The sequence below is a fragment of the Camelus ferus genome, chromosome 7, assembly GCF_009834535.1.
Source record: "Camelus ferus isolate YT-003-E chromosome 7, BCGSAC_Cfer_1.0, whole genome shotgun sequence".
Taxonomy (NCBI): domain Eukaryota; kingdom Metazoa; phylum Chordata; class Mammalia; order Artiodactyla; family Camelidae; genus Camelus; species Camelus ferus.
This window is the reverse complement of record NC_045702.1, coordinates 57616043-57639139: the sequence shown is the minus strand read 5'-3', so window position 1 is coordinate 57639139 and position 23097 is coordinate 57616043. Positions and strand designations below refer to the sequence as shown.

General features: G+C 40.7%; 1 protein-coding gene across 10 annotated transcripts in view; it reads right to left on the bottom strand.

The window, feature by feature from the left end:
• ICA1 (islet cell autoantigen 1) overlaps positions 1-23097 on the bottom strand; it is a 141761-nt gene that overhangs the window by 91551 nt on the left and 27113 nt on the right. For all 10 annotated transcript variants that reach the window (XM_014557494.2, XM_006182574.2, XM_032483947.1 and 7 more), the window contains 3 exons: positions 20692-20764; positions 15410-15533; positions 11257-11455 (listed from right to left, as the gene is read on the bottom strand). In XM_014557494.2, the coding sequence (XP_014412980.2) occupies positions 11257-11455; positions 15410-15533; positions 20692-20764 (396 nt within the window). The remainder of the gene's footprint in view (positions 1-11256; positions 11456-15409; positions 15534-20691; positions 20765-23097) is intronic.

The window sequence follows — 23097 nt, the reverse complement described above, 5'->3', positions numbered from 1 at the left end:
CATCATAAGGTGGAAGACGTGCAAACTTTCTTTTTTCTTTTTTTTTTTTAAGGCAAAGCTAGTTCTTTCAGCAGAGAATTAAAATTAAAAGCAGACGGTGGCCCGGATCATAAGTAGCAATAAAAGCTTTAGCTGACATAGCTCCAATTTACAAATCACTGGCTTTTCCTGGCAGCGCTTGGGGAAGGAGGGTGAGGAAGCAGCGCCTACACAGCCTGGATGAGGAAGATATGGAAAGCTTTAACATTAAGGATGTGTTTCAACTTTTCATTCGAGGACATTTGATTTATGGGGACCATGATAAAATTCCAGTGAAACCTGAGTACTCTGTACAGTCTCTGGAAACCCTGGGAGCGGGAGCAACTCTGTCCTTATGCCTTCCCAGTTGCAACTGACTCTGACGTGGATACTTTGTGAGCAGGAGCCTGTGAGCACAAAAAGTTGTGGGATTTAGTATCTGCATGCATTTCCATTTCTTTCTAGACTTGAGCATTAGGAGGCTCTGCTGAGAGTATTAAAAATAAATGGGTAATAAATACATACTAGGAGGCCAAAGAGATGTAGATTGATTTATGGCAACGGATATCATTTCCCAAGAAATTTTAATGGCAAAAATTAGGGTTCACAGGAGCTTAAATACTCTTGATTTAGTTTGTAAGACCTGGAAGATGACTAATAAAAAGGAACTTGGGAAACTGCTAGATTTGAAGAAAAGAGTTGAGAGACACTGGAGGGAAAGGTGTCTGAGCCTATGAAGTAGCATGAGTGAGAATTAGAAGTGCATGATGACCACAGAACAAGTCATTAAAGCCAGTGGAAGACCCCCAAGTTCAGAGATCAAATGTCAGCCTGCAGACACTGCAGCCCAACGCAAAGGCCCAGCATGGGTGGAAAATGTTTCCTCTGAAAGAGCTGTTCTCTCCCACTTTGATTCTTTTTTGGGAAAGGATTTTTCTCTACATTCTCACTGGTGTGAAACACAGAACTCGTTCCTTCAAGGACACACTGAAGGGAGATGGAAAAAGCTACCTTTCTACTTTCTCACCTTTTCCCAGTCCCTTCAGGACCAGCATCACTCGGCTTACTCTAATCCTCTCAGAACAGTGAAGGCTTTCAGAAGAAACAGTCTCCTCTTTCTTAATGTTGGTGGTTTTCCCTAGGCGGTATTTTTGATCCTTTTATCCTTCGGTGACTTGGCCACCTCACATGACTCTTCCTGCTGATGGCTTTCGAAAATGACTTCATCCTCTGACCTCCTCCATCCGGCTGACCATATGACATCACCTTTGGAACTCAGCTTCCCATCTTGCCTCTAATGCCTGTCTTCTCTCTTCCCTTTATTATTGTTAAAAACAAACCCCCAAACCCTCCCCATTTTTAAAATCAACTTAGAGAGTTTTCTGTCATTATCCCTTTCCTTCTACCAAACCTTATCTGTTCCCCCTCTAATCTCATTAATTCTCATTATTTTTCATACATTTTTCATGTTATTTTAAGGATAATACATGCACGTGGCACAAAATTTAAAAAGCACAAAAAGGCACACAGGACAACTCCAACCTCACTCTCATCTCTGCTTACTGCATCTCCTCCTTCTTCCCCGCCTCATCCAGCCCCTGCCCCGGAAGTAATTACTACTGCCAGGTTCTGTATCTTTTTCCCCTGAATTTAAGATTAAAAAATTGAAAGGGAACAAGATCCTAAATGTAATATATTTTACTATGCTAGCTTATTTTAAGCTTTCTGTCTGTTTGAGAAATGTCTTCATTCATTTCCCATGCATTTATCTATGGACTGTCCATACGGTTCTTCCTCCCTTGATGTGGGTATTTTCCAAGCCCCTTTGCCTGGACCTCTCTCAGAACATGAACTAATATCCATGAACTATTTTTTGCTCATAAGAATGCTGAGTTCCACCTCTAAAGGCCCAGGAGAAAAAAAAAAAAAAAGACTTAAAAGAACAAAGCAGAAAAAAAAAAAAAAAAACCCATCCCTCAATTTGTTTATATAATTAATCTATCTTGGGTAGTATCCCTTATTCCATTGTCAGCAGTCACCAGAAGAACCACAGTAAGGAATCAGCATCTAAATGACAATGGTTGTCTTAGAATCACAGCTGGGGAGTGAATTTAAATAGATGGATGGACAGATAGATGGGTAGTTGGATAGAAAGAGCCAATCAACTGTGAAGTGTTACCAAGCCCTAAAATCATATTTCATTTGATGGGAACAACAGAAGCCTGATTAATGCATGTGGGAATTTCATTTCAAAGTTGTACCAGTGGCCTTTCAAGGGCCCGCTTCTTCTTAAGTCTCCCTGAGTTCATGTGAAATTGGCCAGTTTAAGACTTTAGGACTCCTAAATACAAGTTTTATTTATCTTGTGTAATGATTAAGTGTGAGATAATTTTTGAATACAAAACAGAATTTTTTCACTTGGGATAATTTTATTATACCTAGAATTGTCCTGAAAATTTTAAGCTAGAAGGGTAAGCACACACATCTTAAAGCCTTCTGTTTCAGGTCTTACTCTTACTAAAAACTCATTAAAGGAGGCAAGGGAAGCCACTCTGAGAGAAGTGAGTTGAATTGTGCACGCTTTAGTGAACAGAGCCACCACTGCCTGGGTCACAAACTGGGTCACATGTGAGCCTCCACTGGCTAATTTCCTTCTGAGATTAAAATTATCTCTGTTCTCTGGAGACCAGGGAATCATCAAATATCTTTTATCTTTAAATCTCAAAACCGTAAATGGAAAACACTCGTGTTCTATTGACTCATTCTTTTGACTGTTCAAATACTAAAGTATGGATGGACTTGGACTTGAGATGAAGGAGATTCTGAGTTTCACTGAGAGACAGGAAAACCTGTGAAACCATCGACAGTCTGTGACTCCATTCTGGGGCCAATCCTGCTTGGATAAATCTTGCCAAGAACACTCTGTTGGGGGTTCACAAAAATAATTCAATCATTTAAACAGTGCTATTCAAATCCTCCCAATATCCCTTGATGACAAACTAACACAGAGCACAGGGTTGTTTTTTTTTTCCCTCGTAAAGTAATTGTGATTTAAAGCTTTCTTTCTGAAATATTAACTTTCCATAGGCAATCTGTAAATCCAGTCTGATGTGAAAGCGACAATTTAGACAACCATCAAATCATTTTTTTTTCTATCACTGAAAAGTCTTGTTGCAGAGAAGAATGTATTTGAAGAAGATTCCTTTTACCTCTAATAAAAGAAACTTACAGTGCTATAAAGCTATTGGCATTCAGGAATGGCAGATATATTGCTCCTGTTTGAAATTAAATAAAATCCACTTTCAATTTTGCCTATCTAAGTAAGCCACCATTTTGTAAAATGAGAATAAAAGCGTAGTGGAATGAATCCCTAATGCATAAACATTTAAAACGAGAATGCAAAGCTAACCCACCAGGGTGCAACTGTCTTCTTTCATGCCACATTCTTGAAGATGATAAAAACTGCAACCAATTTACCATAAGAGAATGAGAAGACTAGCTGGGAAAGATGACACTCGAGCCATTAAGCAACAGGAAGAGGGTGATCTAGAGGGACAGAGAGATGTGACAGACTTGGGGATGGAGACTACAGAGACAGCAGCTAGTATATCCCACTACTTGAATACAGTAATTTTCCATTAAAGCATAATCTAAAATGACACCTTCTTCAGGAGCTACCAAAAGGAGACAGAGGCAGATGGAACAGTCTGTGGTTTCAGGAAGGGGAGGGTGTCATGGCCACCAGCCATCCCTCTGACCTGGCAGCCAAAAGCACAATGTGATGAAACGTGGAAATCATGAATCCATACAACAGATTCTAGCTGCTGAGGCACTGAGAAAGCCATGGTTATAATTTTGATCTGGAACCTGATGGTTCTACTCAGTAAAATCTGTGTGTTTTGTATATAAACCATGAAATTCTAGACACCAGGCTTGCATATGCCATCCAAGACACATAAGTCTTGGGAAGAAAAGCCAGACAATCTGGCAAAAGGAAAACTATCTTGGGTTGGATCAGTTCACCCTTAGATAATGAACTTTTGTCCAGAGTCCACTTTGAAACTTGAGAGTTAAGCCAGCTCGTCTCAATTAGTGAAATGCCATATGCAAAGATTTGCTACCTCTCACTGAGAGAGAGAGAGAGAAAATCTATTTTAAGCTGACACATTAGCTTTTATGATATTACATGTTTATTTTTAAAAACTACAAATATTTATGAATCTTATAGAAATTAGATGATGTAAATTATGAATTAGTACATGTAGATAATATCTTCCCAGATGATAGAATCAAAATCAAATGACTCCTTGTTTGAATAGCTGAGTCTCATTCATATTTAAAGGCAGGATTAAATAAAACACTAAAAAGATGCATATTATATTTGTTTATCATGTGTTTGGAATTCAAAGGAGGGTCTTAAAGAGCTATTTGTACACAGATGTTCACAGCAGCCCTACTTACAATGGCCAAGGGATGGAAGCAACCCAAATGTGTCCATCAATGAGTAAATACATAAATAAAACATGGTATATGCACCAATGGAATATTAGTCAACCTTAAAAAAGGAAATCCTGCCACATGCTACAGCATTGACGAATCTTGACATTATACTTAGTGAAATAAGCCAGTAACAAACAGACAAATACTGCATGATTCCACTTACGTCAGGTAAAATAGTCAAATTCATAAAATCAGAAAGTAGACTGATAGTTAACAAGGGCTGGGGGACGGGAAAATGGGGAGTGGTTGTTCAGTGGGTACAGAGTTTCAGTTTTTTAAGATGAAAAGCTCTGGAGATCTACTGTACAACAACATGAATATACTTAACCCTACTGAACTGGACACTTAAAAATGGTGAGACAGTATGTTTGATGACATAAAACCATCTTCAACGAGTCCTAGAAAGTGTCTATAAATCACTCTTCTGTAAGGGGTAGAAAGTAAATTTTTGGCTTTGCAGACCTCAGACTGTCATTAACTACTCTACTGGGCCATGGTATCATCAAAGCAGCCATAGACAACAAGAGTGAATGAATGGTCATGGCCATGTTACAACAAAAACTTTAAAAACTCAGGTGGCTGGCCCATGCACCACAGATTTCTAACCCTTGCAAAAGCATTAGTATCTAAATAAGAGTTAAATATTTACACTTCTTAAACACCAAAGGCTCCTCTACCCAAGAATTAAGGGTGAAACACTTTTTTTTTTTCTAGAGTCCAAGATGAGAACAGCAACAAGATGAAGCAAACTCAACAAGACCAGAACTAGCTTGTAGGAGGAAAACACTACACTGACAAAGGACACACTAGCCCTGCTCCAGGGTATACACAATTCTCTACTGATGAGCTTAACAGTTTTAGAGCTTAATGGTTCAGAGGAAAAATAATAAAAAATACTACAGCTGTAAGAGAGCTTGATGGTCATCTCTCTTTTAGTGGATGAGAAATTGCCACAGACTGATGACACTGACCCACGCTGACACAGAGGGTCAGGCAGGGCTGGGAACAGGGTGTAGGGCCGCCCCACCTCTGAGGTCACGCCCCTCTCTATTTCCAATCACTGGCCACAGCCAGCCAGCCACCAGCTCTGCAAGAGTTAGCTGTTTCACAGATACTTTTCCAAATGGTCTTGGCTTAACCCTAAAACTAATTTTTGCTATTCACCAAGTTCAGTGGAGAAAAATCAATAAAGACACACAAAGGGCCCCAAAGGCCTCATCTCATGAAATTCAGAAATGAAAGCAAGGGGATAATGATTTGTCCCATCTCCCGTTGCACCATGTAAAAACGGCATGTTACTCCCATGGCATTTGGATGATATAAAGAAACAGCGACCTGAGGATGGGGTTTAGCAGCTAGGTTCAACCTTCTTGGGGACCACAAAACACAGGCACCCTGGTTAAACAACCAAAACAATGAGCACTCATGAAAAACCAACAAATGAAAATGGAGAGTTCTGAAACAGATCCAACAGCTTTACAAGAGGAAACTTCATCCCATCAAAGAACTCAAGGCAAGGCATAGAATTTTAGAACCAGAACAGACCAAGAGGTAAGGGGGCAAATCCTCCCTTCCCTTTGATGCATGAATTGGGCAAAGCCCTGGGCGTGAAAGGATTGCCTAACAGACACTTAGTGCTAGTCTATCGTCTGGACCCGAATCAGACGTTCTCCATACTTACTCAACACAACTCGCTGGGAGGTGAAGGGTCAGCCCTGCCCTTGGCACTGAACAGAAGCAGAACACTGGGTTAAGCCAGAATGGCTCAGGAAGAAGGGAAAGGCCTTTATCACAGAACCGGGAGAGGGCTGAACGGTGAGGCTCCTGCATCACTTGGTGTCTCCAGCTCCCACGGGACCTGCCCTCAATTGCTCAAAGAGCCCGACCTCTGACAAAGACCAATGATTTCAGCAGTAATTAATGATACTGTCAAATTAATTAACCCAAGTCTTTGTCCACAGGAAAAAAAAAGAAACCCTCTAATGTCAATACTGCTATTTACTAGTCCTTGACCAAGCTCAACAGACTCAAACCTTCAGTCAGGATACAGGGGCACCACTGAATGATGACCCTAATAGGTTCTCACCTAGTAAGCCACCACCATTTGTTAATAAACCCTCTCACTATAACATATTCTTTGATAACACAACTTTAGTGAATTCCCAGCTCTCTAACATCTAACACTTTTAAATACATACAAGTCTGAGAATGCCAGTGTGTATCTTTCACATCCCCTGCAATACCTTTTCTATACCCTTTTGAATTATAGTGATGAAACACGAGACAAATGCTGTAGGATTTCATTAAGCCATTTAATAAATGGCCCTCATTAAAACGCCAGCTCCCTTGTCCTTGTCTATAAGGACTCCAGCTAACCCAAGTGCCCACGTATACATTTCCATATTATCTCTTTAGAGGATTCAGAACTATTTTCTTACACCCAACACAGCTTTTATTCCATTTAGAATAATTACCCTCCATCCCATTTCTGACTTTCAAGAAAAACAAGACACTTAATTGACCACAGGAGGACTCTCTCAAGGGCATCAGGCTGCAAAAGCTCTTCTGTGAGCTCACAACTTAAGCTGATGTAATCTGCTACAAGAAGCTGACTTCTATTTTTAAGTTATACCCTTTTACTCTGCCTTCAAAGGGCACATATATCACACGTTGTAACTGCTCATAAAATACTTCGTGGCCTAGTCTCCCATCCATTTCCCTCCTGGGGTGAATGACACTGTCAGGAGAGGCTTCCAGCTGCAATAGCAGTCCAACCCTGCCCATTTAAATTCATCCACCGTTTCCTATTATTTGGTCTTTAGCAGAATAGCTACAGATGACCCCACTCTCCGGGTGTCTTGTTTACCACGGTAATTCTGACAAGGAACAGATGACTAGCGGGGAGGGGGGTGCTCCTCCTTGAGGGCTGGGACCAAGCTCTTCTACCTCTTTGTATTTCCATCCCCAAAGATAGGCACTTAATAAGTGCTTATTAATGTCCCTGCCGAGAGCTCTGTCATCGGGCCCATGTGCTCAAAGGGCCTCAGAATGAAAACAGATCATTTGCTTTGTTTAAGTTTTTCATTCATCATTTCAGTCATGCTCGCTGTGTTATTAAAAAAAAAAAAGTTGCTTAGAATTTTGAAAACACTAGGAAAAAAGCCTCGGTTGGAAGTGAAAGTACATTTGATCTTGCTGTTTATTTATTTATACATATTCTGCTCATTTCTAAAAAGAACGAAGCGCTCTGTAATTAACATGGTGCTGTTACAGAGTCTGGCAGAGGTCAGAACAGGACATTTCTCTCCGGTCTACTTCCCTCTTCATTCCCTGGGCACCCTGTCTCGTCTGCGGCTCGCCCAGCCTCAGGGCTTGGGTCCTTCCCATCCCTTCTCCAGGGGGAAATGTGAGTGAGCTTTTGAGAACACACATTTGATCGTGTCCCTCCCCTTCTCAACACTCTTCATTCCCCTCAGCCCTCGGAGATATGCCTTCAGCCATGGGCTGCTTACCCGCCCAGACCATGCCCCACACCCACTGTGCCTTTCACGCTCTGGTTGGAAGGACCTAAAAGGACTTAAACGTGTCCTGTTTGTTTTCACCTAATGGCCTTTGTCCATGTTGCTTCCTAGAGTGGAACTCTGCTCTGCTGTCCCTACCCCCTCACTCAGCTCCTTCCCATCATCCTTCTTGACTAGTTTTAGATGCCACTTCCTCTGGGAAGCCCCTGCTGACTGCTCTTGTGGCACCATGTGCCATCTCAGATGATGGTTCATCTTACCACATCATATTCACTTGCTCAACCCCCAAGTGACCACACGGGACAGCGGGGAAGCCACTACATCTGCTCCTTCACTTCGATACCCCTCTGCGTGGGGCCTGGCACAAGGTGCACATCAGGATCATTTATGGGATGAGTGAACAAATGAATCAGTGCACACTAAAGAGTGCAGCTGGGGGATAAAACTGTGAGGTATGAACTACAATTTTGTTTCCTCAGAAAGTGTAAACTCAAAGAACAATATACCATTTTAGTTCAGATTCATCGATTAAAATGTGAAGGAGGCAGCTGGATCTGAGGAGGACTCAGAAATGCGTTCCAGTAACACTTTCCTGAGAGATAAATGGAGACTCTGTTTAAAATGGAATCCTACAGGGACAAAACATTAAGGCTTGTTCAACGTTAAAATTCATGTTATGAATTCCAAGCGAACAGGAGACTCCACAGTTTAAATTCATTCCAAAGAGTGCAGCAAGCCACAAATTAATAATACTACTTCTTACCTGCAAAGCCACATATGTCAATTTCCAAAACATCCTAAGGTCAGTTGCAAGTGGTGAGAAAGCTCTAGAGGTTTGAGAAGACAGGGGTCTGGCACTTCAAACTCCATGGCTGGAATTTGGCCAGCTGATATGGGTGCTAACTTGGGCCAGGTGCTGGGCTGGCCCTGGGTGTGTGGCAGAGAAGAGAGCTAACCTAGTCCTTGTCCTTGTGGAGAGTCTAGTTTAATCAAGTATACACTCGAATACAGACTTCCTGGAAAAAAAAATCTTTCCCTAAATTCTAAGCACACCATGTTCAGCTATTAAATTAAATGCAGCACACATGGGATTGTGGAGCAAGGCATCGCTTCAGCTACTTCTGCATGGCGAAGGATTTTAAAAAAAAACAAAACCGTATTTTCCAAAATCAACAGATTGATGACACTAACGAGTGGGTAATGTTTCAACATTCAAACCAAATGACGAAAAGGGCTTGGTTTATTTCATCCTTACACAGCTAGTAACCACCCTTAGAAACAGAAGCAAATAAACACAACTTCAAGTGAAAGTATCCTACCTTTCAGAATAATTTTATGTTTACTTTTATTACTTGGCACATAGAAAGCGATCAATAAATGTTTGTTAAATGAATAAATCACAGAAGAGGTGTTACTATGAAAATGCCTTTGTCAATTTTAGGTATGTTCATTAACTCCCTTTTTTTCCTCTCTTAGGGAAAAAAAGTTTGCATATTTTCTAGGATTCTGCCTTTGATTTCCCTGTCTGATCTTGTGCTAGATACTTGACACAGGTATCATGTTCTTCATCTATGAAATAAAATCTGTGTCTTGGTTATTGTGAGGCTTGAAGGGAGCAGTAGATATAAAGTGACTGGCATTAAACCCTGCAGATAATGTTGGGTTTTTTGTTTTCTTTTTTTTTTTTTTTGGTGGGGGGAGGTAATTAGGTTTATTTATTTATTCTTAGAGGTACTAGGGATCGAACCCAGGACCTCATGCATACTAAGCATGCACTCTACCACTTGAGCTATAGCCTCCCCCTACTTTTATTCATTTTTTAACCTCTCCATGCCATCCTCCTCCAATCCTCTAAAGTGTCAAAGACAAACCAAATTACTGGCCTGATTAGAAAGTTAGGAAATTTCAAACGTAGCCTGGGCTTGCCAACATCTGGCTATCAACTTTGAAAAGTTTTATTTACTATTTTGGGGCCTTGGTTTTCTCTTTCATAGAATGAGTGAATTTCACTAGCTCAGCTTTAAGGAACTTTTCAGTTTTGACTGTCCGTGACCTCAGAAATCTGCCTTTCTGAGGAGCTGGGTGCTGCTCACACTCTAATGTCATCTACAATTAGAAACAAAATGGACTCAGCCCCTTCATAGCGAGGGATTCCAAACTACAAACCAAAGTAAAACCTGACTTTTAAAGAATTTGTATTAATCTCATACCTGGGTCAACAACTGGTGATCCTGTCCTTAAGCAGCAGAAAGTCCCTCCTTTCCCCCACCCCACACCTTCCTGCAACTCACACATCCCACACAGCTACCTCCCGCCAGCCAGACTCCTACAGGCAGCTTCTCAATTATGTACTTTGAAACCCAGGGGCTTTCAGCAATATCAATTACAAAGGGATCATTTGAAATGAGTAAGACAATTGACATAATATTATATCAAACCTAATATTTGCTTGATTTTTTTGTGTTTCACACTCTGAAATACATCCAAGTCGACCAAACAAAGACCTACACAACAAAAATCTCGCACCATTTTCAGAAATTCTCAGTGTATGACTGCCACCTAGTGGTATGATGTATCCTTGTACAACCTAAAGTCCAAGCAGCCAAATCGACACAAGAAACTTTAAATACCAAGGAAACGTTGTTCCTTTGCTTCTCACCAGTCATTTCAAGGAAATTTAGGAGCATATCCATCTCCTCAGCTATCTATTTTGCTCATACAAATACCTGAAGGGCCTATTGCAGATGGAGTCAATGCCCCCATTATTTAATTCTCCAACTAAACCCCACTGCTTCTGAACCACTTCACAAAACAAAGGAGCATTACTATTCTATTAATTTTAATATTCATTAGCAATTAACAAAGATTTCCCCAATAGTCTGTTCTCACCTTCCGGTTTCATTTGCCCTAATCTTGATTTTTAGTTATGCATGAAAAAGCATTTAAAAGTGACAGCCTTACAAAAAGTGCATATTATATGAAAATCTGACTTCAATTAAAACCAGTTACTAAATCCTAGCAATTTCCAGCTGTCTATTCTATCTTATCCTTAGAGAATTATATATTCCATTAATTGGTATTCTGTCACATTAAAAAGACATTGGCGGTGATTAATTGCATCCTTGGTGTTTCTGAGTTAATGTCTTCCTCACTAGAGGGATTCAAATCACATCTCATTATCTTCCAGCAGGTACCCCTTTCGGAAACCTTCTCCTACCTTCCTGAACTTCTCCATTTGCTTGTAGAGGTCTGGATCAAGCTCCTGTGACACGTCCTTCATCCACAGCAATGCCCCTCTGTATTCAGTCCGGCACTGCTCCATGCGGTTCACTGTCAGCCAAGTGTCTGAGATGGCCCGGTGCCGAAAAGTCTCCACTTCTTGGTGAAAGCGACACAAAGGATTGCGCAAGGCCAACCTAGACAAGAGGGTAAAGCCACAATCTTGACATCTTAAAAGGGCCAGCAATGTGAATCCCTAACAGTATATCGATCTTAAACTCCTGAGCCTAGAATGGTGCCTGAAACACAGTCGATGCTGCAGAAGTATTTGATGAATTATAACTGAAATGTATGTGAAACGATGAGTCGACCAAGGATGAGTATCCATGTGCTGACCCCTTAGCTCACTGTTACTTATTGCATCATTGAGGAGTCTCTCCATCAGTATTGCTGCCGGGGACGGCGGGGTTCATGCCTGGGCAGAGTACTGGTTTAAAGCTGGAACCAATCCTGGGTTAGTGGAGGGAGGTCAAGGCATGACCGTTTCCCCCTTCTACTCCTGGCCACCCCCTGCCTTCTGCCTCTCTGAAGCCTGGCTCTTTGAGAGGTCATGTGTATGATTAGGGCTCCCCGGCTGGGCCATTCTAGATTACTCTCTGAAGGCCATGGCATCTGCTGCTTGCTCCAACAGTCACAGAGAATGTAGCACAAACAGAAGCATTTTTAAATGGATGAGGAAGGAAGAGGAGTGCATTGACTGAGGGTCCACTGTGTTAGGCACTTTCAAGTATGTTATTTGATTTGACCTTTATTTTTTTAAAAGAATTAAAGATACTATACTAGAAATGAATGTATATTATACCATGAAGTGGGTGTAAAATAATTATAATATTGGTCATAACATATGATTATTTATTCAGTAAGAAAATGTTTGCTGCACATCAAACTTTGGATAAAGCACTTATTTGGCGGGGTTGGGGGCAGGGGGTAGGATGGATACTGCTTCTTCTAACTTCCCACCCAAAATGAATAATATCAAATGAATTATACTCTCAAAATACAGTTGTATCAATGAAGTTGTGGGACATAGGTTCAAAAAAATAAAAGATTAGTATTAACATTTCAATTTAAATGCAAACTTAAGCTGAAGGGAGCAAAGGTGTCAGTGAGCTGAAGTCAGCTCTTGGCGGTTCCATCAGCGTCTGCAATGCCGTACACATGCAGAGCACTCTCAGACTATAGATGGGGCAGTAAACTGTTTAAAAAAAAATTACCCTTTTACTGTTTTCTCTGGTTTTCCTCGTCTATAAAGCATTGTTTTTAAATATTCAGCACTTCTCTAAAGACAGGTTGCTCACAACGTCCCGCCTGGAGGTTGCAAGGCTGTTTTCAAAGACATATTGTTGTGCTATAAAAGTAGGTTTGTGTTTTATCACCACTGGATTAAATTTAATGCTCACTTTTCATCAAATTGAATGTGCTGTCATAGCAATGACTACCAAATAAGTCAGTAAAAGAAATGCTGGGGTGAAGGTTTATAAAATTGAAGACTTCTATTTAAAGAAAGACTTCTATCCTCAGCTGTCCCCTCTAAGGATCTGTTCATTTCTGGACTCCTTTGTCTCTTCATTTAGAGTTTGCCAATTTTCCTAAACAGGCTGAAAAAGAGTCTTGTGAATAAAACACTCTCAATTTCTTTGACTCTTGTAACATTAGAAACCACTGAAGATGTAATGACATGATGATAAATGTTAAGATCTTGAAGAAAAGAAAAAGGTATATAAAGTCACCTCATTTTTCTCCTGTATTGTGTCTGAAACTTATTGTATCTGAAAGCAGAAAGGCGAAAGCCCATTCACTTTTGGTACCAGGGGTTGAGTCTAGACCAAGGAAAAAATCCAATAACTGGAAATATCAAACTTCAGTGGCCTACGATTCCATTCATTAAAATCTACCCAATGAGAATAATTCATAAAGTACCTACAGGTCTAGTCCAGAGGCATTTATTCTTCAGAAGGAAAAGGTAGAAGTGATACAAGTAGTGAACAAAGGGCTTGGGTTAAATGTATCATGGCATGCCCAGATAATGTTAAAACTATGCTATGGATGTTTTAAAAATGCATACATGGACATTAAAAAAGTTAGGATTATTTGATAAAAAAATCAATTTGCTAAATAATCAGTATGCAATACTACACAACATTGTAAAGTATGATGCTATTTATATTAAAAATACATTCTAGCAAATCCCAAATTATGTCCATTGGAGGTTTGAGAATTTAACTTCATGAAAGTTTTATGTAATCGTCCTACTTTCCTCATGTTTAGAGGACTGGTTTGCATTTCCTGTGCCTGGTGAGCAGTCGAGCACCATGTTCAGAACCAGAGCCATCTTGCAGGAGGCACCTTCCAAATTGCAATGCTGCCCAAGCTGCATTAATTTATGGATACAGGGCAGTTTGCTGGTTTATAGCAGTGACACTTTCAGTATCATTTGCATTGTTTTGGTTGATTTCTTTTACTGCTTTGTCTTTATCCAAAGGTTAGACTATACAAACTTAAGGTACCACATGCTTTGTGAAATAATTTAGTACATAACTATGAAAGCGTATAACTGGATAGCCATATTATAAAATAATTGTATGATCAGTAATGGTAATGCTTGTGGTGATTGTGCCTAGGGATTTGGCTTGTTTCCCATAAATGGATGTTAATTTTGGCATGTAGGTATGTACAAGAATTTTTCCTACTGAAATTAGTGATAATTAAATGTTTAACATGGAGTTTATGAAAGATTTTTCAAGAATCAATGATCCCTGTAAGAGGAGGAAAGTGTTATTTGCATAGAAAGTATAAAGGGGTTAAAAACGGGTCAATTTCTGTTAGCAAATTTGAGTTGTTTTCCTTTTATCATTTTGGTCTGCTCCTGCTTTTAAATTTTTCTAGAATAAATATGTATTATTTTTACAAGGAAAAACAAGATTATAAACAATCCAAGATTATAAACACTTTTCTTGGAAAACTGGAGTAGAGAACTGTTGTAAATTGTCACATTTGACTATGAAAGTTGGCACTGCCCACAAAGTCAGGGTCAAAATGTCATTAGGAAGAACCAAAATGCCCAGGAAGGGGACCACTGAAAAACAGACACAGTTGGTCTCTTTTTTTCCTGCTCCACTTTTCTTGAGTTTTTGTAGGAACACCTGTGTAACAGGTGGATGGCCTTTCTTGGCCCACGAGGAAAGAAAGGAGTAAGAAGAAACTGACAAGAGAAGAAAATGTTGGACAGTTTGAATAGGTGAAATCTTGTAGCCTGAATATTTTTGGAAACTACCTACCAGGCTTATTTAGGAATAATCCTGCCTAATATCAGTGAGTGACACTTTGGGGGGGCTTGTTAGTTACCAGGGAAGGAGGAGAGAAGGAGTGTCACCTTCTCAGACACCAAGTGCGACTGGATGCAGTGGCTCCTGTTTATTCGACACCGACCACGAACACGAGTTATGGTAGTGTTGAAAAAAGTCACTGATCTATTACAATTTTCTCCACACCAGAGCGTCTCAAACTTGAATGTGTATTGAAAACAACTGGGGATCTCATTAAAATGCAGATTTGGATTCTACAGTTCTGGGGTGGGACCCAGATTCTGCATTTCTAACAAGCTCCCAGGTGAGCTTGCTGATGCTTCTGGTCCAGGGTGTGAGCAGAATGGTGGAGGGCATCCTGAATGGTGCTTCTCTAAAGTTAATTGGCCCCCAGAGAGTAGACAGGGGACCCACCCCCACCCCCACCCTGGTCTCATCAGGCTCCTGCTTCAATCACCTGCTGGAAGGAGACCAGATGGATTGCTATGAGCAACTCTGAAGATCAAATAGAAGCCTAGGACACAGTGGCTGGCATATAAAATGCCCCCCGTAGATCAGAAGAATATGAAAACATTTTTTTTTTAATTAATAGGGAAGGAAAAAGATAATACATGTTATCTTAATAAGAGTTAAGTACAAGCAGACTAACACCTGGGAACAGAGCAGCTGTTTATATTCAGGCGAGAGTCTTCTAAAGACCACTGGGAGGTTTCCCTCCATGAGTGAGTGGGTCCCAGATTCTTCGCAGATTCCCCCCCCAAGGAAAGCCCTAGTGAAGGCACACACCTTTGCTGGGAAGAAAAGCAGAGGGCTTTTCCTGTTGCTTGCATCATTTTTCCTGCTCTGGTTTTATCTTGGAAGCCTTGGGATCGGAGAAATTTTCCAAGTTCATTTTCCTCTTGAGACAAGACTGATGGAAAAAAAAAGACCAAAAGGAGCCATGAACAACGAACATTTTTATTACAGAGAGAAAGAGAGAGAGAAACCACAAAGTCCTCTCTCTTCTAGAGGCAAAGGGGAGACGAAATTAAATCCAAGTGTCAGCCTACAAGGTAAGCTCCCTCCCCCATCCACCGCATTTAACTTTCATGCTGTTCTCCCATTTACGAAATGAGAGATCAAATTCACTGGAGTACATCTGTCAGTGTGTTTGCTGCCCTGTAATCAGAACCAGAAAATGACCTCTGGACTGAAAAGCGAGCCGATAATGTGCTGCTTCGAGCTGAAATTAAAAAAAAGTTGGGTCTGTCAAGTATGACTGTGGGAATCTTTTGTGGCTGCCTATAATGTAGGGCCAGTTTCTTCCTGTCATTCCCTCTTGCTGACTTTTTGATCTCTACTTTCTGAATTACATTCCACTTGATTATAAAGCAACTCAAATACCTTATTCATGGCATAGGTTTTTGGTTGGAGGAGTGGGTGGAGATTGCGGGTATGTAGGTAATCAGGTTGATGACTTGGTGGAGTTTTAAAATGCACAGCTGGAACCAAATCTGAATTAGATGTGCCTAATCTTTAGTTTTTAGAAAAATTGGGATATAATTGACACACAACTTTGTTTCTGGTATACAATGTAATAATTTGATATTTGTATGTATCTGGCCTTATTTTTAAGCTCCTCAGATGGCACTATTAGTGAGAAAGTGACTGAAACAAGCTCTCTACAGACTGATTTGGCAGTAAATATTAAAAAGTCAGAATTGTATATATCTTTTGACACTGTACCTCTGCTAGGAGTTACCTCCAGAGGAAGTAGTAAATGGGCATAAAGATGTATATATCAATATAATCACAGCATAGTTGTTTATAATAGCAAAACACTCTCTTTCCCTACCTTAAGGACTGGTCTAATCAACTCGGTGCTCCCACACAATGATGTGCGGGCTGTTACGCAGCCACTGGTCTGAATACGCATTCACCAGCAGCTGAGCCACAGGCAAGAGGTGACACAAAACTTCTGAGAATGTTTTTTTCTCTAAAAACAGCCTTTGCTGAGGATATCCTTTGAACACTAGTCTGAAGTGAACACTACTTCACATTTCTGTATTGATGTGTCTCTAAAATGCTTTCTAAATGCTACTAGGATTCTTGTCTGTTTTCACAAACAATTCAGACTTCTTTCAGAATGCACCCCATTCCTGACACGAGCTCTCTAGCAATGGCTGTAAAACGTTAGCCCGGAACCAGGAATCCAAAGCTGAAGGTTAAACCTGCTACTGCTTCCTTATTAATTTATAACTGAAGTTCACGGTACACATTCCATGGAGAAGAGGCTTTTTGAATCCATTCTTCCTGAGGGTCCATGACTACGCTCCTTCCTCTTCTGGCTCTCAAAATCTGGTTCATTGGTCAGTCTAGCTCAAAGGCTACTTCCTCTGTGAAGCAGCTGGTCCCTCTTTCTCTATGACAGCAGCACCCTCTGGGCTCCTGGGGCTGGAGTGTCCGTGGGTGGGCATGTGTCTGTCTTTCCCGTGAGAATCTAAGCTTTCTCAGGACAGGGACCTCATTTCAAACTATGGGTTCCCCAGGTGGAGCAAAAGTCTGATTCAGGGCACTGATTAAATGTGTATGAAGTCAAATTAACTGTAATTTTTGCCTTGTTATCCTCGTATACTTTACATCACTTTAAATGCTTATTTGATATTTATGCCATGGTTCTAAGTGCTTTTTAAAAACCCTATAATTATAAGAAATTGTGTTTTTTTTTAATACCTTCATTTCTCCTCCTTTCTGCTTACTAATATGGGACTCAGTTGCACAATGAATCTTTCCATATGAGGAGCAATTTCATGTTTTTGTTTATACAGTTTGGGGTTACTATCACCTTTTCTCCCTTGAAACCTCAAGTCACATACAGACACACACATTAGCTTATGGCTAAGAAGAAACCAATTCACGGTACCTGAAATGACCACACAGATGGTGGAACGCACTCTTTCCTAAATAAACCTAAGTAGTTTGCAGTATCTGAGAATTTATTTTTGGTTATTTTACACAATTGAGGATTAAAGTTGGGGTGGTAAACAGGTTTCATCTTAAGAGCTGAACTCCTGATTAACCGGCAGTGCTGCTCAGAGGGCGGTGGACAAAGTTTGAGACACGTCAGGCTCCAGGTTAGGTTACTTAGTGATGACCTGTCATTTTCCAAGAAGGGATGTTTGTTCCTTAATTTAAATTTTAAAATTCAAATACTGAAATAAATTTACAGAAGTTTAAAATTCAGGTGCAAGACAAGTATCAGATAACTCAAATTTCTACCTACAAGGTTTCACTTATCTGGAAATTTAGAATTCAGAGGTGAATAAAAACCTATTCATATTTAATTGGTGATTTGATTTTCAGATGTGCCTTGAAAAGGCAACTAAAGAACTATAAAACCAATTAGCTTGGCAGTATCAATTCACTGAGTACAGATTTATGGATGATTTAATATATAGTAAGCACTGTTTTTTTTGGTGGGGGGGGGATTCGGTTTATTTATTAATTTTTTTTAATGGAGGTATTGGGGATTGAACCCAGGACCTTGTGCATGCTAAGCATGTGCTCTACCACTGAGCTACACACCCACCCTTTTTTGTTTTGTTTTTGCACTGTTCTTGTCACTGGGAATAAAGAGATAGACAAGATACATGAGGACCCTACTCTGATGGAGCTTATTTTCAAGCAGTAGGAGATTGAAGATAGAAAATACAAAACTCCAAACAAACTCACAAAAAGAAAAATACCATCTAAGAGAGGGGGAGTTAGAACGTGATTAGCAGCTGCTCTGGGCTGGGTGCTCAGGGAAGGCATCTCTGAGCAGGAGACCACTAAGATGAGCTCTGAATATGATGAGGAGGGGCCGCTGGGGGCAATGAGGGCAGGAACATTCCAGGCAGAGGAAACAGTGCAGAAAGCCTCAAAACACATGGCAGCTAAGAGCCAAAGTGGCTGGAGAGGGGAGCTGGGTCAGATAGCGTAGGAATTTGTAAGCCATGGAGAAGAAGTGTGGCTCTTATTTTAAGTGCTGTTGGAGGCTTTTCAGCACAAGAGCAATATGATCCAATGTACATTTTTTAAAAAAACCTTTATTTGGAAATAATTTTAGGCTTATAGGAAAATTGTACATAGGATACAGAGTTCCAGTATATCCTTCTTCAGCTTCCCCTAAGGTTTGCATCTTACATCACCATGGGCAATGATCAAGACTAGGAAAGTCACAGTGGTACCATACTACCAACTAAACCGAAGTCTTATTTGAATTTTCTTAGTTTTCCCATTCATGCATTTTTTTTCTGTCCCAGGATCCCATAGTGCATTGAGTTGTCCAGTCTCTTTAGTCTCCTTCAACCTGTGACAGTTCCTTCAGATTTCTTGTCTTTTAGGACCTTGTCAGCCTTTAAGAGTACTGGCTAGGTACTTTGTGGACTGTCCCTCAACTTGGGTTTGTCTCACGATTAGACTGGGGTTACAGATTTGGGGGAAGGAAACAACAGAAGCGGAGAACCCTTTCCAGTGCCTGATATGAGGGCTGTATGAGACCAACACACATTCTTGCTGGTGAAGTTCCCCTCCATCACCTGGTTCCAGTCATGTCTACTGGGTTTCCCCACTGTAAAATTATGATTTTTCCTTTTGTAATTCTTAAAAATCTTGGGGGTAAGTACAGAAGACTATGCAAATATCCTGTTTCTCCTCAAACTTTCACTCACTGATTATAGTGTCTTTCAGTGACTCTCACCTGCCACAATTCTTCCTGTGGGGTTTGCCTAATGGTGCCTTTGGGGTTCCCTCATTCTTCCTATATTTATTTACTGGAATTAAGTGATAAGGAAGAGCAGTCTCTTCTCCCCATTTGGTTTATTTCCATACAGACAATGGATATTCATTTGACTTCATGGGTTATAATCTAATACTATCAATTATTTATTTTGTTGCCCACATTGTCCCAGCTTTGACCACTGGGAGCTCTGGGAGATTGCTGATTGCTCTCTGATGGCAGCATAGACAGTGGGCTAGAGGAGGCAAAAGTGGAGGCAGGGAACTCAGTTAGGAAGCTGATACAGCAAATCAAGTGACAGAGTGATGATGGTGCCTGAACTAAGGTAGTGGCAGTGATGAGCGAGAGGAAGGAGAATCTGAAAGCAAACTGGGAGACAAAATGGACCAGCATTTGGGACTGACGAGATGCAGGCAGAGAAATGTTGGGGGAGGTGTGTCACGTGCCTTGATTTCCTCACACCTTGAGAGTAGGGAGTTCTAGCCCTGGAGAAGTCTCAGCTCAAGCTCTTAGTAAACAGTAACATAGGTAACTTACTAAAGTCTGCCTCTAAGGCCTAGGATTTTGTACTTTCCCAAAACAGTCTTCTTAAAAGGTTACTAATAAAGGAGAATGACCAATTGTTAATTTATGAATATTGGAAAGGGGTTTGGTAGTAGTCAGAAACAAACTTCTCATATTTTAGTCTCAGAAATACAGAAATTGTAAATTACTGACAAATGGAAAATTTAAAACATACTAACATACAACTTGATATTTAGCATTTAAGAGATAAGTTTGTTGGTAATGATTTTAAGGTGGGATGACCACAGGAAAATCTTGTTCCCTAAATAACCAATATCCAACATGAAAAATGTTCATGAGGAAGAACTGTCAACAAAATACAGTTAATGGATTAACTGTACATGTCTTCTCTTTCCACTTGGTCATTTTAAAAGGAACAAAATTAGATGTAAGAGAGCCCAGGCAATCAAATAAAAACAACCCCCAATTTTAAAATCCCAAGATATATAATACTCAGGAAACTTTATTGCAGTTAGGAAAATAAATGGCATGCACTTATCCATGGCAGACTCAATGTAAAATTCTTCTGGTGTGGTACTTGCATTGCAAGATAAACTGCCTATGTAAAGAATCTCTGATAAAACTATTAAAGACCACCCCCCACACCAAGTAAAGAGCAAAGACAGACACTCCTAAACAGTTGTTTCCTTGCCTGGCTTCCTAAACATATGAAATTACATATTAAGGCAAAACACCTATCTCTTACTGTCTATCTAGTCAATATTCATACTTATGGCATACTTACAACATATTCTCTTTTGATAGAGTACAATTGCTTTAGACAAGTCCAGACAGGTTCTCTGAATGGAGTGAAACAGCTATAATAAAAATATAAGAAGATGCTAAATAAAACAGACAGCAATGAAATTGAAAATAATTACATTGAATATAACCATAGTGCTTGATTTGCCTACTAAAAACAAGATCACATGCCTAAGCGTACATGGTGTGATGTGGTGCACTGAACAGAAACTGTGACCAAAGCTTCTGAATATGCTGCTATTATTCTATATTTATTGGAATTCATCATCTCTGCAATCTAAATTGAGATCTACAGAAGGATGATTTCCTCCAGACTATTGAAATAATAGCTGAAAAACAGAAATCCTAACTGAAAGGCCCAATTAGAGGACCTGGTAAACCAGAGACGCAATATTCATTCATAATCTAATTTATTTCTGTTACCATTTGCTGTCTTTTTTAAAAATGGAGGCTCTGTCAATTAAGCATCATATTTAAAACACGACATTAGCTTATTTTGTGATCCTAATGTATTTTACAGCATGCTTAAACAATGCCATTAAAAGCAAACAAAAATCAATCAGCTGAATGTTCTGTCTGGTAAGAAGACATCTGGTAAAATGGAGTTTAGCTGGCAGCCCCATCACTCTTTATTTCCCAATTATTTCATAAAATATACAGAGAAGAAACCTAACGTCATGCTATGGCCATAATAGAAAATTAAGGGAAAAGCAGCCAGGCTGTACTGAGAAGAATCTAGCTAGATTTTAACTTATGGTGGTCCTGGTCTTCGCTTCAGAAACGGAGACAGTTCAAGAGAAGACATAGCAGATACTTCATACTTTCTCCACCTCTGCATAGCGACTCAGAGATGTGGGCTGGTATCAATTAGAAAACCTGGCAGGCAAACACTGTGCCTCTGAAGAGCCACACAGTGACGTGGGGCAAGGCTTTCTACCCCTCTCTCCTCTAGTTTACTGGGATGATGTAGCAATTACGTCCTGGTATTACAAAGTACTTCACCATTTGGATCAAAACAGAAGATCTGCTTCATAATAAATATGACCAAATGTTCTAATAAAAATGAATGTATGCATAAACACTTAAGTGATTAAAAAACATTCCCAGGAATGCTTAATATGATAAAACTTGGTCAACAAGAATATAAATGTTACTAAATCTCATTTAATTACACTGCATCCTCTGTGTTTAGGAAGAAAAACAAAAATCCTTTACCATAAAACAAAACAGAGAATCAGCAGTCTGACCCTGTTCCTTCACAAAATGCTTGATATCAGTATTCTGGGTCACAAACCATCAACATATAGTAATACCTGAATATAGGAGCAAGGATGTTCAAAAAATAGTTTCAAGAGCTATTCTGTTGTTACTGTTCACTTTTTAAAACTGCAGTATAGAGAGGAGCCAAGATGGCAGAGCAGAGAGACTCATAGCTTGCCCCCTCCCATAAATACATCAAGAATTACACCTACAAACCCACTGAATTGCACAGAACACCTACTGAACTCTGGCAGAGTGTCTCTCGCTTTGAAATACAGGATTGACACAAAATCCAGTAAGAGAAGAAAATAAAAAAGAAAGAAAAAAGAAAAAAATCAGTGAGGGACTGGTCCTGCAGGGAAGGAGTGGCAAAGAAAGGCACCCTCATGCTGGTGCGCCCCTTCTCTAGCTGGGAGGTCAGCGGGGACAGAAGCGGAGCTTCCGAGGCTCAGAGGAGAAAGTGGCAGCCGCTTGGCAGACAGAACTAATATAAACTGGTACAGAGGGTCCCTGCAATCCCCAGCCCTAGACTCGAGCCAGCAGGAACAAGCTGGGACTGGCTGCTGGGGATAGGTGAGGAGCCCAGGCAGAGGGCTGGGGCCCACTGCCCAGAGGCAGCCACAGGGCACTAGGGGGCGGTGTGAGCTCTGGCTGGGGGTGTGTGTGGAACAGAAGAGCCTGGGACCCTTCATAAAAAAGCACCACTGCTGGTGTGCAGGGGGTGGAGGGGTGCGGCATAGCCGTGCCATAGCCCCTGTCTCTGCTTGGCACCATCATTGGTGTGTTCTCATGAGAAGAGAGGTGGGGCTCCATCATAGCCAACGCTGCTGTGCAGAGGCAGGGCTGAAGGCTGAATCCATACCCTGAAGCCCTGCAACTTCTCGGGTGGGACTGACATTTGCTTACAGCCCCAGGCAGAGAGGGCGGATTTGCTCTCCCAGGACCCTCTGTGGACCTGCGCCTCTGGGACAGATGGGCAGTGAGCAGAGTTCTGACTCATGCTGGGGGCGAGCACAGGCACTTACAACAGGCCAGTGTGCAGTACTGTATGCGGAGGTAGGGTTGGGGAGCCACACCACAGACTCAGGTGTGTGCACGCTCGTTATAGTGCCTAACATTGGCAGATCTA